The following is a 16935-nucleotide window of genomic DNA, read 5'->3' as shown; positions in this document are numbered from 1 at the left end:
TTTTCTTTCCTTAATGATCCATCTCTCAGTAAGGAAAGCTTGCAGGAAATTAAAATATAACTGAGATTAAAAGGTACATTAATTAATGTAGAAGCAGTACTTGCCCCCCTCTGCTCAGACTCTGTGTTTGCACTACCTGCTTTGACATGAGTCAGGGCATAGGAGGACTTGCTTGGATCTCCTTGCACCATGCTGTGAATTTATATAATTAGTTTCCTGGGTAGGAATAAGGTTAAGCAATCATGATATGGGCTATATAATTCAGTTGATCGCTGAGTTATCTTGTCTTCCCTCCTTAATTTTGTAACTTCATTCTCATGCTGTTGAGATGTGAGGAAGATCACAGACTTTGTGATTAGCAAACGTTACATTTGAAGTATGTTACTTGAAGCTATGCAGAGCTTCTGCACTTACTTGTTGGTAAAATGTGATAAAACTGGCAAACTCTTAATCAGCCTTTCCAAGACTAATCTAGGGTCATCTTAAGTCAACGACACAGCACTTTCCTGAAGCAACAAAACAAGCCACTAACAAGTTGTTGTGGCCTCAGTGCTTAGGTACTCAGCCTTGTTTTCTTCACTTATTTTCACACCAACCGTTCATTTTCTTCCTATTTTCTTCAGTTAGTGTGTGGGAACATTGGGCAGAGCAAAATGCTATTGAGCTCATTAATGCCTCCTAAAAGCATGCAACCTTGAGGAGGCAATAAGAAAAATTCCTGCAGTCTATTGTTTGTTGTCATTGGTTGGACTCCAATGAACTTGTCATTTAGAAAAGGGGAAGACTTGCTGTCCTCAGGGAAGTGGCTTTGGTGGGACCTGGCAAAGGAATAAACACTCCACTTCTTGTGGGGAGGGATGGCAAATGGACATCTTTCCCTAGGAAGTCATTTTGTCTTTTTCCTTGGGTGGCAAAATTAATTTTTTTCCATGGCTTGAGCCAGCTTTGGACTAATTAAAAAGCTCCTTCAGTGTTCTAGGGCAAACTAAGACACACAACAATTTTCCCATGTATTCAAACTGCTGTCCTATTTTTAATGAGTTATGGACTCTTGCATGAGAGCAGACAATTGCACACAAGTTTAATATAGAGGTCATCCTTCTATTTAAATTAAAGGCAAACAGCTATACTTTAAAGAGAACATAAAAAACTAAATAAAATTGATGATGAGTTATGATTCTCTTGAGAATAAAAAGCCAAAGTATGCAAGTGTGACTTTCATATTTTTTAAAGATAAGGATCTTATGAGCATCTGTTCTATCTCAAGGTGTTATCTTGCCAACTAAACAAAAATATTCAGGTATCTTCTTTTTCTTTTCAGGAATTAGAAGAATCAATAAGAACAAAAGAAAAAGAAGTTGAAAGTGTAGAACAGAGTGGTCTTTCTTTGATACAGAACAAGAAGGAAGAAGTCTCTTCTGCTGTTATGAAAACACTGCAAGAAATTAACCATTCCTGGGCCAATTTGGAACACATGGTAAAAGAATCATCAAGGGGCAGATTACAATGCCCAGAAGCAGGCCGTGGAGGAGAGGGAGAAATAGCAGTTTGCAGATAGTAGCCCGCTTCTGTATTATAAGTGGAGATTTGAATTGTGTCCCTGTTTCCTTCCATCCCCAAATTTGTGTGCACACTTCACATAAGATGGGTATAATGTTTCCTATTCCAAGGATGCTTTTAATTCTAGCAATGAAAGCTTTTTAGATGATTCCTGACATTTACTGGAAAGGTATCAAATAATCTGTAAAGATCTGCCTTTTCCAGCACACAGGTGCTTTCTTGTTCCTGCTTTGGACTGAAGTAGAATGAACTTTATCTATTCTCATTCCCTGCCATCCTGACTTTATAAAATAAGCAGAACTTTATGCTGTACCTAGCATAAGCCGAGCTGATGGTTGTGCAAAATCTTCGTTCTGCAACAGGTCTAGGATTGGGCATGTAGATCAAGTAGCCTCTGAGATCAAAGGGAAGGAAATAATTTGAACAAACCCCAAATATCTTGAGTGATTTTAATTTACTTTTTTTTTTTTATTCCTCCCTCCTCCCAGGTTAGCCAGCTGAAGATATTGTTGCAGTCTGTTCTTGATCAGTGGAGCATTTACAAAGTGGTTTATGAAGAATTGAATAGTTACTTGACAGAAGCCAGATATTCTTTGTCCCGTTTTTATCTTCTTACTGGTTCTTTGGAAGCTGTGAAAGTCCAAGTTGATAACCTTCAGGTAAGAAGAATACCATGGCTCTCAACATACTAAGGATGGATTCAAGGACTAATTTTGTCTTTATCGCATAGGTGCAGAGAACTATGCATTTTGGTTCATGAGAAATTAACCAAACAAAATGTACCAGTATGTACAGACATACTGGCACATTAAAATCATGTGACATTAAGAAAACACAGTATCAAATAGTCAGTATTATCAAATTATCAAATAGTCATTTTCTGCATTTTTCGTTTTGCAAAAAAATAAAATGGTGATGGTTGTTTTCTTTCTAATCACTATTAAAAGTTTCTAACTCTGCTTCATCAGGCTTCTGAGCTATGGGTGCCTATTGAGATCATATTTTGACACCCTGCACCCTTGTGGTAACAGTAGATTGAAGATCAAAGAAAATAATTTTCTAAAAGCTGAGATACTCAGAAGCTCAGTGATTTTCCACTGTCAGAAAATAAATTATTAAAAATATGAAAAATATTGTTCTATTAGACAGGATAGCTTTTTATTTCAAATAAAGTTTTTGTCTTTGGAATCAAAAATATTTTTTCAAACATTTCCAGATGCTGAAATTAACAGCAAGTTGTTTTGTTAGTATTTGCTGGCAAATACAAGTTTACATCATCATACACATATTTTGTGTGACTTGAAATCCAGGCGTGTATAAAGCTCAAATTCCCTAATTGTGAGTGGCACTTTTCAAACCCAGATTTAAAGAACATCCGTTAATGCCCTTTACAGCCACTCTTCTAGGTTGTCATTTTTTATGCGTCAGAGGAGGAGTCAGTAAAAAAATAGGTACAGAAAATTACTTTTTTTGCTTATTGAGATTCTAACTAAACAGTTTAGTTGGGTTGAGATTTGCTAGGCTGTTCAAACCGTAATAATATGCACAAAAATACTTAACGTTAAAAACCCTTATTGAAAGAATAAAGGCTTTTTATGCTGGTACTTTTTTCATCTTGTTCTAAACAGGATAATTTTATTTCATTTATTTTCTTCCACCAGCTAAGTTTTTATTTCTGAGTCAGTTGAATGCACTTACTCCTGTGCAAGATGACCCATCTCTGGAAGTGTTCAAGACCAGCTTGGATGGGGCTCTGAGCAACCTGGTCTAGTGGGAGGTGTCCCTGCCCACAGCAGGGGGTTTGAACTAGATTATCTTTATGGTCCCCTCCAACCCAAACCATTCTATGATTTAGTGAAGAGTACCTGTTTAGAATACAATTTTTACAATTTTTTTCTCTTGTGAAAATATTAGATTAAAATTTACTCTTTGCCACTATATCTTGATATTGAATCAAATGAATCTAACAATAGTATTTATATTAAACAACATTCTGTTTAGGTGAAGCATTCATAAAATCAAGTTTTGTATTCATAATCTATATGATATAATTGATACATACTATTTTGAAATATTTCTACATCATACAGTTATAATACCTCATATTTTATGGTAGTTTTTTTGAGGGTTGTTTTTTTTTTTTTTTTTTACTATTTTATCTGTTTTAGAGCCTACAAGATGAATTGGAAAAGCAAGAAAGTAGCTTACAAAAATTTGGTTCTGTGACCAACCAGTTGTTGAAAGACTGTCAATCACCAGTGACTGAAACACTTACCAACACTTTGAAAGAAGTGAATATGAGGTAGAAAATGTCTGTTTGTTGAACTTTACTTTTCATGGTAAATTAGCATTTATCCATTGACCCGTATTTATATAATATCTATTTTGGTTTTTTTGTTTGTTTGTTTGTTTTTCTGTTTGGGAGCTTGTGGGGACAGCTGGGGTTATTCCTTTTGCCAAGGGCTGAAGCAGGTCATCCCATTTACTACAAAAATAAATGAAACAGTATTTTCTTCAGCAAAGCAATTGGACAGCACTGTCAGTAGTTTTGCTCCATGAATGGCTGACAACTAAGATGCATAAATACCGTGCTGGAAAATAACACTGCACTTAAAATTCAAGAGTCCTGTCTGAAAATTTCATTTGCCCTGCATGCTTCAGGTTCCCCAGTTTTTGGGTTGCTCTTTCTAGTTGTAGGAAGAGCCTGGTAGTCAAGAAGTCTAAGCCTTCACCAGTAGGTTGGCAAACAGCTTTTTCAGCTTTGAATCCAGGCCAGAACCACTGTAAGGGTTTACTCAGAGAATCTATGGAAAGACAGAATCCAAACCCAAAAACTGCTTTGGTGGAAAATGATTTTTTTTATTATTTTTTTTTTTTTTTAAAAACACAATCATGGCAGAATTTTTTAATTTGTGGTTCATCCTGCACTGGAATCTGGAAGTGGAAGGAGGGATTATTCACCACATTTTAAAAAGATACTGTGGGATTTAACAGTTTCAAAGATGGCTGATGGAATTTTCACGTCACCATTTTTATCATATAGTTGAAAAATAATGTGATTTCCTTTAGTAAGGAAATTGCACAGCATATTTGAGAAAGTACATGTTTCTGGTTGCCATTAGAGCCAAGAATTCAAGAGGGGTTTAGATATTTAATTGCATAAAAAAATACAAAAAGTTTTAATAAGTCTGGGAGGTTTTTAAAAGGGAGTTGCACAGAGCTTTATGACTTTAAATACTTTTGTCAGGGCTTGGGAGGGAATTGTAGCAGAATAAATGGTTTCTTGTTTATACCTGTCCTGGGCTTGTTGGGCCTTTGCAGGAATCTGGTACTTGCCATTCATGGCCAGTCATGGATGAACCAAAGTATGCTAAGTAGAAATAACTGGATGTTCACTTCCAAAAGTGCACTCCAGCTCTGTCTGACCTCAATCATCAATATACAGCATCCGATATACAGCATCCAAGATGTTGCACAGATCAGACCTGCTCTAACAGGTCAGAAGAGACTGTCAATGTATTTCTGGGATTCCTTCCCTCTCTCAGAATGTCTGGATCTTGATTATTAGCAAATTTCTTAAAATCGAGAAGACCATAGTGAACAGTAGAGAGGAAGAGGGACAACAATAGTTCTTGGGACTCTTAGGCTTCAGTCATTCATCCAATCTCTTCACCAGGTGGAACAACCTTCTGCAAGAGATTGCAGAGCGGCTGCGTGCCAGTAAGGGCCTCCTTCAGCTATGGCAGAGGTACAAGGACTGTTACCAGCAGTGCTCCTCCACAGTTCGTCAGCGGGAAGACCAGACCAATGAACTCTTGAAGACTGCCACCAGCAAAGACATTGCCGACGATGAGGTTACTGCCTGGATTCAGGACTGCAATGTATGTTCAGTTGAGCTTTGCAGTTTTTCACAGCTCTGTGGACTAAAAATACAAGAGGCTCTCCATTACTAAACTTAGCGTATTGGAAACTTGCATATGAACACATTTCTTTTTACTGATGTGTCTCAGGCACAGGAGCTTTACATCTCTTAACCCAAATATCATGAGTTTCTCACACTTCCCATGTGATTCCTCCATATTTCTTGTGGTGTTGTTTCAGAAGCTTGTATTTGAAGTCGTATCTCTGGAGAAGGTGGATAAATTATATAATTTGGTTCAGTTTTAAGTCTCTACCTGTCAAAGGAATTCTTGCTTAGGAAAATATTTCTACTAAATCTATTGCATTCCTTGTAACAGAAACACAACATCCTTTGATTGTATTCCCACCAGACTAGGCTGTTCATTTTTTCTGAATGAAAAGTATGTTCTGGGGATGCCTTTATCCTTCCTTATGGAAAGATACTATTCACTCTGAAACCTTGAGATTCTTTCTTTTTCAAGACTGTATCTCAAGGCAGCAGGATAGTTTACCTGCTATCTATGATTTCATTTTGGTTCTTTTGATTTTAAATTACTGTTCAGCGTCAGCAACAAGAGCATTGAAATGTCAGTTGTCTCACTGTAAGCAAAACAATTGCAAGGAGAAATATTAACACCTTAATAAGTGTTTCAGGCATAGTCATCTGGACTGGCTATTCAAATTGTTTATCTTTAATGAAATAATTTCCTGATGGCCCATTATTTAGCTGTTATGTTAGGCCATTTACAAAAGTTATTTTTTCATTTCTCTTGGTAATTCATAGCTGAAAAAAACAGGAAGTCTAGTCAGACATGAATCAGCCCGCAGTGAGGGCTGCCACTGCTTAGGACCAGCATGTCAGTGGATTCAAAAGGTTTGTTTCAACAAGTATTGCCTCATCAGTAACTCAGGCTTTCTCAAACGTAGGTAAACAGTCACTTCTTTTTGTTCCTCTGTGCACAGGTACTTCGACATATTTTTTTATTCTGCATAATATTTCCCTTTGATACAGAGTGTGAGTGGACACTTTGGTATTGAAATACAGTAGCAAATACAAGTTTTTCATATAGTGGTGGAGTTTGGCCATTTAATTGCTCCTTTAAATCAGAGGGAGGATGACATTTGCAGAATGTCAGGTTAACTATTTGTATCTTTATTCAATGTGTGGCCTCAGGATGTGCTTACAGATTTGAAGACAGCACAGGAGTCACTGGTTGTTCTTCAAGAGCTGGGAGAGGAGCTAAAAAGCCAGGTGGAAGCTTCAGCAGCAGCAGCTATACAGTCTGATCATCTTTCTCTGAACCAGAATCTGTCAACCCTAGAACAAGCTCTCCGCAAACAACAGGCTGTACTTCAGGTATGCAGAGAGTGTTTTCAGTCCTCAAATCTGATCATCTTGTGGTACCTGAAAACACATAAATTAGCTAAAACTGGATGGAAAGACAGTGGTGTTACCTGTTCACCAGCATTTCCTAGACTTCCCTGGAAATCAAAAAGCAGAAAATATGCTCCAAAATATGCTGAGCGTATAAAATATGCTCAAGTCCACTACAGAAACCTTGTAAGAATGTCCAGATTCTGGGAAGATAATAGCACTCATGGAGGAAAGCATCTGTCTCAAATGCCAAGAGCACCATGCTTTCAGTGTGCAGCAGTTGTGCTAACATCTGTATCCACAGCTACTGCTCCCCTAAAGAGAAGCTCTCTTTCCAGCTAGTTCTTTAGCAGTAAAACAAATGAGGGATTCTGAATAATTCTGGTGTAGAATTGATTTTTACAGTTCCTGTTAATGTCAGTGCCTGAATTGACATCTACCATTTGTGTCAAAACCTAATGAGTAGATGTTGCTAATTGCTTGTGTCGCGAGTGACTAGAGCAAAAAAGCAAAAAATGAACTGTCAGAATGTGTTCTATAGGAAGGTATATGGGTGAGAAGGCAACAAAGGTAGTGGCTTCTCTTTGGGTGACAGAGGATTTATCCAGGAAATTCAGCATTGTGTAGAACGTGCTTATAGCATCACTTGTGAGGAGAAAAAGCATAAGAGAAGTTTTTGATTTCAGATTGCAATAATAGCAGCTAATGGTTCTCTCTGCTGACAATAAATTAAGCAGTAGTTAGTTCATAAAAAGAAGTTAAAGGAGGTTATCTATTTCAAGACAAGGAGATACTTATGCAATTTGTAGAAGTGTTATCTTTTTGCAGTGATCCAAAGTCCTCTAAGTTAAAAATAAAACAAACAATAATTCCATGGTCTGTGAGCAAAGCTGCAGTCACAATTGCTTCTAGCCTATACAGCTGTTTGCAAATCTATAGTGAGAATAACGGGAGTGTAGTATCAATTTGGAGGCTATGTGGCCAAAGGTCTTAAACTGTGGGTCCTTTTCTATTCAAGGCTGGAGTGCTGGACTATCAAACCTTTGCCAAGAACCTACAAGTCCTTGAGGCCTGGATAACAGAAGCAGAGGAAATATTAAAAGAGCAAGATCCTGGTCACTCATCTGATCTCTCAGCAATACAGAGGAGAATGGAGGAACTCAAGGTGACCAATACATGCAGAATACTGATTTGATTTCCTTTTTTTAATTCTGTTAGCCTGGCTATTTTTAGTACAGGGTATGCGCAAATATCATACATGCATTCTGTATATATTAAAGGGCTGTCGCTTATGCAAAGTGTTAAGACTGAGAACTTAGAAGTTTGGTGGCAACCAAAGAATGGTTGTCAATGTTACTTTACCCCGAGTAAAGAAGAAAAGAAGAAAACTGTTTAGAATAAAATGAATATAAATTCAAAATGGGAATGGCTATTTTAGCAGGTTTTTGAGATTTCCTTTATCTTCTTTTTTTTCCTCAACTTTTTTTTTTATTTCTGTAATGTCTGTCTCACTGGTATTTAGTTTAGGGATGAAGTTGTCCATTTCTTCATATCTTGATAAACTGGAGAAACTTTTGTACTGTGTACCATGTAATCTCCATTTGCACTCTTCCACTCTTTATTTTGTGGGGTTTCTTTTTCACCTCCTCTTCTTTCAGAGGCTCTGACAGGAAGTTGATTAACATTGCCATCTAGGCTACTTTTGTCACTTTAATCTCCATTATTTTTCTATCAGGATTAAGTATGCGTATAATTTCACTTTGGGCATGCTGAAACCCAGGACATTTTCCTAATGTAGTGGATTGGATATTTCTGTACTGCAAAACAAAAAACAAAAAATAAAGAGTTGGGTAAGTTCAATGGGAATTTGCCAGCCTAACATTCAGGAAGGAAAACGTTCAAACAAGGAAAAAGGCTTGCTTTTTTGACATAAACATATGGCTTCAGACTATGCAAAACTAGCCTACGTTTGCAGCTCTGAGGGGAAAATCTCCAGTTTAGCAAAACACTCCAGTGCAATTTCAGTTTCTCTGTGTGCGTTTAAGTATGAGCATGAGTCTTCTGGTCTGGGATCAGAGGCTGAAAACCGGAAATGCGTTTCTCTGGCATAGGGATTGCTTGCCACTTGGTGGCAGCCAAGGCCATTCCAAATTTAACAGTGCTTGTTCATAATTTCGCAGTCTGTGAACATGCTGGTTATCACTTTTATTGTCTGTTACAGAGTCAGATGTTGAAATTCAGCAGCATGGCCCCAGATTTGGACCGTCTTAATGAGCTGGGTTACAGGCTTCCTCTGAATGATAAAGAAATCAAAAGAATGCAGAATCTGAACAGACATTGGTCGCAGATCTCCTCTCAGACTACGGAGAGATTCAGGTCGGAACAGTTAAAGGTTATTGTATAGTTTTCTTAGATTACAACAGCTAGAAAGTACACCTTTTGCAGAATATATGAAATGTTTCAGATATTTCATTAACCAAAGTTCTGTTTCTGGGGTGTACTTGCAAGTAAAGAGTGAAACCAGTGAGCTGAGATGTTGATTTTGCCATAAATCAACAGAATTTGAAATAAGGCAGACTGCTACTTTTCAAGGGTGTGACTAAATAAATTTAATGAGATAGCTGAGTGGGAAAAGTGTTACCATCTGATTCGTACTTCTGCTGGAAAAGTTATTGTGAGACAACACGGTGTGTGATAGGAGGAGACTTTACATGAATCTGTCTGTCTTTCTTTCAGTAAGCTGCAGTCTTTCTTGCTGCGGCAGCAGACCTTCCTGGAGAAATGTGAGACTTGGATGGATTTATTAGTTCAGACTGAGCAAAAGCTGGCAGCAGAGATTTCAGGAAACTACCAGAGCCTTTTAGAGCAACAGAGGGCACATGAGGCAAGTGATCAAGTGTATTTATACATAACTACAAGATATACTATTTATACCTAAATGGAATGCACATTCTTTTGTGGAGTAATATAATAGTACACCTTGAATTGAATTACATTTGCCTGCACCATCTGAGGATATCTTAACTTAAAAACAGAAGCATGCAAACATGTCAATAATATCCAGTTTGGGGAGGACTTGAGTATGTGTCTGCATTTGTGTATAATGTATAAGTATGCCTATGAGTGCTTTTCCCTTACATTTAGCCTGCCTCACATTGCTTTGTACCAAGGAAATGAAAGTTTTTATTGGTCTTCTCATAAAGCCTAACTGTTCTCATACACTTTGGCCCTTTGTCTTCAGTCCTAACTGGATAAAAATCTGTGTTCTTTCATTTTATTCTAATTTTATTTGTTATTAAAATTCCAACATGTACAGCATCTGAAGTGCATTTTTGAGGAAGACTTTTCTGTCAAATACTGAGTTACATAACTCATCATGGGGTCTCCATTTGGTAACATTTCCTTGGAGAGAAAATTGATTCAGTCTTCACTGTGTGCTGGAGTTATTTGGTTTTTCGTAACAAATGAACAGCCTAGCTTTTGCTGCAAGGAAAAACTGATTCAGAGTTTTTACTAGAGGATGCCTTTATGATTCTTCTGTGAAGTCAAGTGATGCACATTTTTTCTCCACCCATATTGCTGCTTCCAAGAATTCTGGTAAAGATCAAGCAAGACAAGTCAATTTTCATACCAAAGCTCCCATGTGGCCACAGGAGTTTCAGTTCCCACAACTTTTTCAGTTGACCTACAGATAAACTCAGGCCAGGCCATAGGGAGAGCCATGTCCTTCCCCCTCCTTGCCTTACATTTCACAGCATACTGTTTGAATTAATGTCTGACGCGGAAAATAATTCACAACCATTTTTGCTTACTTTAGTATACATTCACTTTAGCATTTAACTGTTTTTGCTTTCACAAATGTTATAAACTTTATTTCCTCTCAGTGCTGCTAGCATTAACTGGACAGTGTCTGCAAGTTGAGACATGCCATGTGTTTGAGATTTGAATGAAATAATTACTCAGTGGATAATTACCTACTATTGTTGCATTCAGTCATGTCTATAATTTTTTTTAAGGGGTTAGCGGCAGTCATTCCGCATTCAATTGTCGTGAGATCTCAGCTTAATTCTCTCTTGAAACCTTGATCTCAGCATGTAGCTCTGATGAGTGTTACTCAGGCATATTGTTTTTAAATAAAGATTTTTTGCATTTTATGTAATCTAAATTTCTTCAGTACTCAGTGTTCTTTGCAATGCCTCCTAGTAGTCATGAAGAATTTTCTTCCCACTCCTCACAGCTGAAAGGGCCAAATCTAAACTTCTTGAGATGAATTTCCAGGTTCTTTTGTGTTGTATTTTTCAAGATAATGAGATAATAACTCTTTTTCCACATGTGCTATTGGAATGGATATTGACATTGTCTCCAGCTCTGTTAACCACCTTTCCACTGCCGACTCATAATTTTGCTGATGTTTATACGAAAAGAAACCCAGCTACCTCAGTGGCCTTATGTAGAAGTAACTTGCCACTGAAATTCACAAACCAGCAATATGGAGGTGGTGCCTTTTTCAAATATCATGCAGTAACACTGGCATCTGCATCAGATAAGTCTCTCAAGATGATCTCACAGTCTTTCTAGTGCAATTCTCCAGATTTTTGCAAGCCGACATTGTGTGTTCCAGCACCTGCCCTCCTTTTCTTCTTCTTTGAATTTCCATTTCTGTGTTTCATACTGATCTACGTATAAGAATAAATTGGGGTGGCAAGTGGTCCCACATAATGGGGTATGCCTCTTAAGTACAGTGTACATGCGGAGAGCAAGTGGATGTTGACAGAAATCTCTCTGCTTTTGGGTAGGGTTTGAATACCTCCACTCTAAGCAGAGTTCCTTATCCTTGACAATCTTATTTTCACCCATCCTATTCAAGAAATACTAAAATTGTTGCTTTTGAGGATTTGGTGGGGGGGGGTTGTTTGTTTTTGCTTTCATTTGGGTTTTGGCGTTTGATTTTGTTTTGCTTCAGCTTTTTATTTTTTCACCAGTTGTGTTCTGTTCAGTCTCAATCTGTCGACAGAGCTGGTGGATGTTGTTGTCTTCTGGTCTTCATCCATGCTCCCTAACTTGACAGAAATAGATGTGTCAGGAAGTACAATTTCTTCCTTCTTGCTTAGCTTTCTGAAATTCTCAGCCCCACAGTATTGTGGTTTTGCTCATGAGATAACAGAGCGATTAGTTTTCCTCTAGTTCAGGCTCAGTCATTCATAAAAGCCAAGGTATTCAAAGAATACTATCAAGTATTTCTGCAAGGAAATTAGACATTATTTCTTTCTAGTGGAGAATTTATGACCTGGGCAACATTTTCAAAATTAACTCAGTGATTCAGAGAGGCAAAATTCCATTTGAAAAATTAGTCTGTCATCTAGAAGTCCTTAACTACATACAGTGTGCTTGAGGAATTTAATTGGGCAGGTGGCGATGGGTATTATTTTGCTGGCAGTTGCAGATGCAGGGATAGGTACATCACAAGCTGGTGGAAAGACAAGTAAGAAGAGTGTAATCTCAATTTGTGCAATAGTGGCTCTTAGTTCAGGCAAGGGTAAACTTCTGTCAACTGCAAACACCATCCCTTACAAAAGAAAAAAAAATCCCAAGCTTTATACCAGTATTCTTTCTTGTTTATTCTCTCTGAAAACCTTTTGAGGACGGAGGCGATCTGTTCCTGAGCTGATGCCTGGTTGTATGGTCATGGACATAAGGTTCCTGAACAACCTTATCTAGAGACAGGGTCCATTACTAAAAGTAAATATGTTTTTAAAAGTAAATTTAAGCAGTATTTAAGTCATGCCTGTCTAAGTAGTACTTAGGTATTTTTTATCTTAAGTAATATTTAGGTAATAAGGGAGTATTAGAAGTATTGTGAAAATTTATTGTGACTGATGGGGAAAATTGGAAAATAAATTGGAAAAATTGGAAGAAGCAGAAAAGTGATTTTTAGCTTCTACACATGGCTCACCATTTCTATGTCATTTCAAGTTCTGTTGGCAGTGTAAAATTGTATTCAAAGTTTGTGTAACACTATCGCACAAAATCTGTGCATAAATTCAATTTAACAAGGCAAATGACTCTAAAGTTCTTAAACATGTCAAAAAATAAGAAGTGCCCTTTCTGTCCATGCAGTTAATGCCCTATCTGAATTTTGTTGTAGTGCAAATCACACAATTTTATTTAGAGAATAAAACATATCTTCTGTTGATATAATTTAGCTTTTTAATAGTTTTAATTTAAATCTCAAGGAACTAATAATAATTATTAGAACTGGCAAGTAACTCCACAAGTTATATTTTTAAATGTTTCTATTGAAGTTTGTGACAAAACTCCCATTGAATTAATCTGAAATAAGAGTAAATACCTGGAATTTTTTTTTTTTTTTTTAGCATTGCGTGGTTTGATTGAATTCAATTATAAAATCTTGGGTTTGAATTACAATGTGAAATCTTGTTTTAACATCCTTGTCTCCTGCACCACAGCTATTCCAGGCAGAGATGTTCAGCCGCCAGCAGATTTTGCATTCAATTATCTCTGATGGGCAGCACCTTTTAGAACAAGGACAGGTGGATGACAGGTAAACATTCCTGTTCTGTTACTTCCACTGGTTATGTGAAGTAACACTTAGACTAGTGGGAGACCTCCAAACAGAGAAGGTAGCAGATATCAGTGTTCAGATCATGCTCTACTGAAATAGAATTTACTATAGCTGTGGTTAAGCTATTAATTAGCGAGTTCTTAAATAAGACGGTGTTCTGTAGAATGCTGTGGGTTATGTGAATGTGGCATTTGGGAATACAACAGCTTTGAGGCTGCTTCTCTGACAAAGATTTGGCTTGGATTATCAAGCACATTACACATGTCTATTTTGATGTACTTTCAAAATGTTACTTTCACCAAAGGAGCCTGCAGTAACAGATTTAGTGAGTTACACATGATCTATCTAGCTGGGGATTTCCCTCTATCAACAGGATTACCTGCTGCCGTTTCAGAAGACCTGCAGCCTGAATGTGATGGAATAGGAATGCATTGCTGAGATGTTATTTTAGACAGTTACGATCAAATGGATGAAACTCAGTGAAACACTAGTGGCTTCACACTTGTGTTTATGCATTGAATTTGCTAAGGGTATCATGGTCCTAATATAAGATGAGCTGTTCATTGGGATGTGAGAATTTTGTTAATGCTGTGTGTATCTTATGCCTTGAACTGAGGCATAAGATCTTACGCTTTGAACTGAGTAGTAAATCTGGGGCTGAATTGTGCAGTCTTCATTATTTATTATGAATTTGGCTAATCCAAACTGACAAAATCTGTAGGTTTTCTTTATATATTTCTGGGGAGAAGGTAGAAGAGTTTTGGATATTAAAGGTTTGATTTTTTTTTTTTTTTTTTAAGGTCTCAATAGTTGAAACCTTTTGGTTCTCCCAGTACATGCAGTGTGAAGTTCTCATCCTCAGTCAGCTCTCATGAGACTTCAGTACTTTTCTCCTGGTGTTTCATAACAGCCAGAAAACATCTTCCTTTTCCCTTCAGTTTATTTCATTAAAAAATAGACCAAAGTATGAAGATTACTATGTATCTTTATCTGTTTATATTAGGGATGAATTTAATCTGAAGCTGACTCTTTTAAGTAATCAATGGCAAGGAGTAATTCGCCGGGTACAGCAGAGGAGGGGGATCATTGACAGCCAGATTCACCAGTGGCAACGCTATAGGGAAATGGCAGAGAAGCTGCGCAAGTGGCTGGTGGAAATATCCTGTCAGCCTGTGAGTGGACTACGCAATGTTCCTATCCCATTGCAGCAAGCCAGAGCGCTACTGGATGAAGTGCAGGTATGTCCTGTGTGTTTGAAGAAAGAGGAAAAAAAATCCCCACCTTCTTTACAGCCTTCATAATTTAAAAAATTCTTTTAAATGTATTTGATTAAAACTGTCTGCTTTGCAGAAAGTGATGTTGGATGTTAGTTCTTCTTTGGAACTTTAAGTTGGAGTTCACAAAGAACATGAAGACCTTACTGGACCCTCTCGCTTGAGGCTTATTTGTTTCTGGTTTTGCTTTTTAGCTAATGTCACACTGAAACTGTCTTGAAAAAAAAAAAGTGATGCCCTGTTTGAGGAATGTGTTCTACCTAATCAAAAAGGGTACCTTGAGCATCATATATACATGTGAGATTAACAATATCTGTTTAGCACCTTGGTGTCTTCAAGCTTTTTGGCTGGATGGTACATATGATAATAATGCTTATAAGAATAATAGCCTTTAGAGGAACTGTTTCTCTTTAAGAGCAATTGAGATACTGATATTGCTGGGCAGAAATAAGTCTTTCATGTCTTTATCTTTTTAGAAATTTTCTAAAGGTCTGCTGCAGGTTAGGGTAAAGCATTTGGGCAGCAGCTCCTGATTCAGGCAAGGTATGCAATCTTTTAAAGTATGGGCTTGAGAAGGAATTATACTGAATTCCTAATTATAATTAAAATGAAATAAAAATACTTTCTCTAAAAGTTTTAAGTTTAAAATAATTAAAGTGGCAGAAAACTGTTAATATTTTCAGCTTAAAGAGAAAGTTCTCCTAAGGCAGCAAGGGAGTTACATCCTCACTGTGGAAGCTGGGAAGCAGCTGCTGCTCTCTGCTGACAGCGAAGCTGAGGCAGCCCTGCAGACAGAGCTTACTGAAATTCAGGAGCGCTGGAAGATAGCTAGCACCCAACTGGAGCAACAAAAGAAACAACTTGCCTTACTACTGAAAGTAAGTGTGTAATTTCTTCTGTACTTCAGCAAGTTCATGTTTTCTCACTCTAAGTCCTGATGAAGAAAAGCATTCTCAAGGAATAAGCACACATCCAGGAACTGCACATACACTACACAAATTCACAATTTCTTTTCACCACCTCTGAAACCAGGAGTGGTTTCATAACCAGGAGTGGTACTTCATAGCAGGCTTGTATATTGGTTGAAACCTTTTAAATTAATATTTCCAGAACTCCACCAATAAGAGATAATTCTACCAGTCCTATTTTCAACACAGAGCAAAAATATGTTTTATTTTGCACAGTGATGATTAATTTTTATAGATACTTGAAATTGGGTTTGCATGGCCAGGTTTTGGTAGTGGCAGTCTACAGGGGTGTCTTCTTTGAGAACCTTCCAGAAGCTTCCCCATGTCCAATAGAGCCAGTGCCAGACAGCTCCAAGACAGAGCTACTACAGACCAAGGCTGAGCCCATCAGCAATGGTGGTAGCACCTCTGAGATAATACATTTTTTAAAAAGAGGCAGGGGGAGAAATCTGTGCTACATCAACTGCAGCTAGAGAAAGAAATGAGAATATGTGAGAGCAAGAGCCCAAACGAAGCCATGACCCCATGGGAAGCCCACACTGGAGCACGCTTCTGGTAGGACCTGTGGCCCTGTGGAAGGGGGAGCCCACACTGGAGCAGGTTTGCTGGCAGGACTTGTGACCCTGTGGCGGAGCCATACTGGAGCACTCTGTGCCTGAAGGATGCACCCGTGGAAGGGACTCACACTGGAGCAGTCTGTGGCTGAAGGATGCGCCCATGGAAGGGACTCACACTGGAGCAGTCTGTGGCTGAAGGGCTGCACTCTTGGAAGGGACTCGCACAGGAAGAGTTCATATAGAACTGCAGCCTGTGGGAAGGACTCGCATTGGAGAGGTTGGTGGAGGACTGTCTCCTGAGAGGGACCCCATGCTGGAGCAAGGGAAGAGTGTGAGGAGTCCTTCCCCTGAGGAGGAAGGATCATCAGAAACAGCATGTGATGAACTGACCAGAACCCCCATCCCCTGACATCCTGTGCCACTGTGGGCAGGGGAGATAGAGAAAATCAGGAGTAGAGTTAAGCCCAGGAAGAAGAGAGGGGCAGGGGAAAGGTATTTTAAGATTTGGTTTTATTTCTCATTATCCTACTCTGATTTGCTTGGTAATAAATTAAACTAATTTCCCCAAGTTAAGTCCATTTTGCCCATTACAATAATTAGTCAGTAATCTTTCCCTTATCTTGACCCATGAGACTTTTGTGATATTTTCTCTCCCCTCTTTAGCTGAGGGAGGGGGGAGTGATAGAGTGGCTTTGATAGGCACCTGGCATCCAGCTGG

The 16935-nt window shown here is 38.1% G+C and overlaps 1 protein-coding gene across 17 annotated transcripts in view; it reads left to right on the top strand.

Annotated features, from left to right (window-relative positions):
- SYNE1 (spectrin repeat containing nuclear envelope protein 1) overlaps window positions 1-16935 on the top strand; it is a 291594-nt gene that overhangs the window by 231649 nt on the left and 43010 nt on the right. For all 17 annotated transcript variants that reach the window (XM_057405922.1, XM_057405914.1, XM_057405992.1 and 14 more), the window contains 11 exons: window positions 1322-1477; window positions 2049-2219; window positions 3729-3862; window positions 5237-5441; window positions 6635-6817; window positions 7854-8000; window positions 9057-9211; window positions 9572-9719; window positions 13303-13397; window positions 14422-14656; window positions 15376-15570. In XM_057405922.1, the coding sequence (XP_057261905.1) occupies window positions 1322-1477; window positions 2049-2219; window positions 3729-3862; window positions 5237-5441; window positions 6635-6817; window positions 7854-8000; window positions 9057-9211; window positions 9572-9719; window positions 13303-13397; window positions 14422-14656; window positions 15376-15570 (1824 nt within the window). The remainder of the gene's footprint in view (window positions 1-1321; window positions 1478-2048; window positions 2220-3728; window positions 3863-5236; window positions 5442-6634; window positions 6818-7853; window positions 8001-9056; window positions 9212-9571; window positions 9720-13302; window positions 13398-14421; window positions 14657-15375; window positions 15571-16935) is intronic.

Source organism: Pezoporus wallicus, unplaced genomic scaffold (assembly GCF_028554395.1).
Source record: "Pezoporus wallicus isolate ANWC-B61680 ecotype Strahan unplaced genomic scaffold, APGP_CSIRO_Pwel_v1 contig_3817, whole genome shotgun sequence".
Classification (NCBI taxonomy): Eukaryota; Metazoa; Chordata; class Aves; order Psittaciformes; family Psittacidae; genus Pezoporus; species Pezoporus wallicus.
Note: the sequence above shows the minus strand (reverse complement) of the source record. Positions and strands in the feature narration are given on the sequence as shown.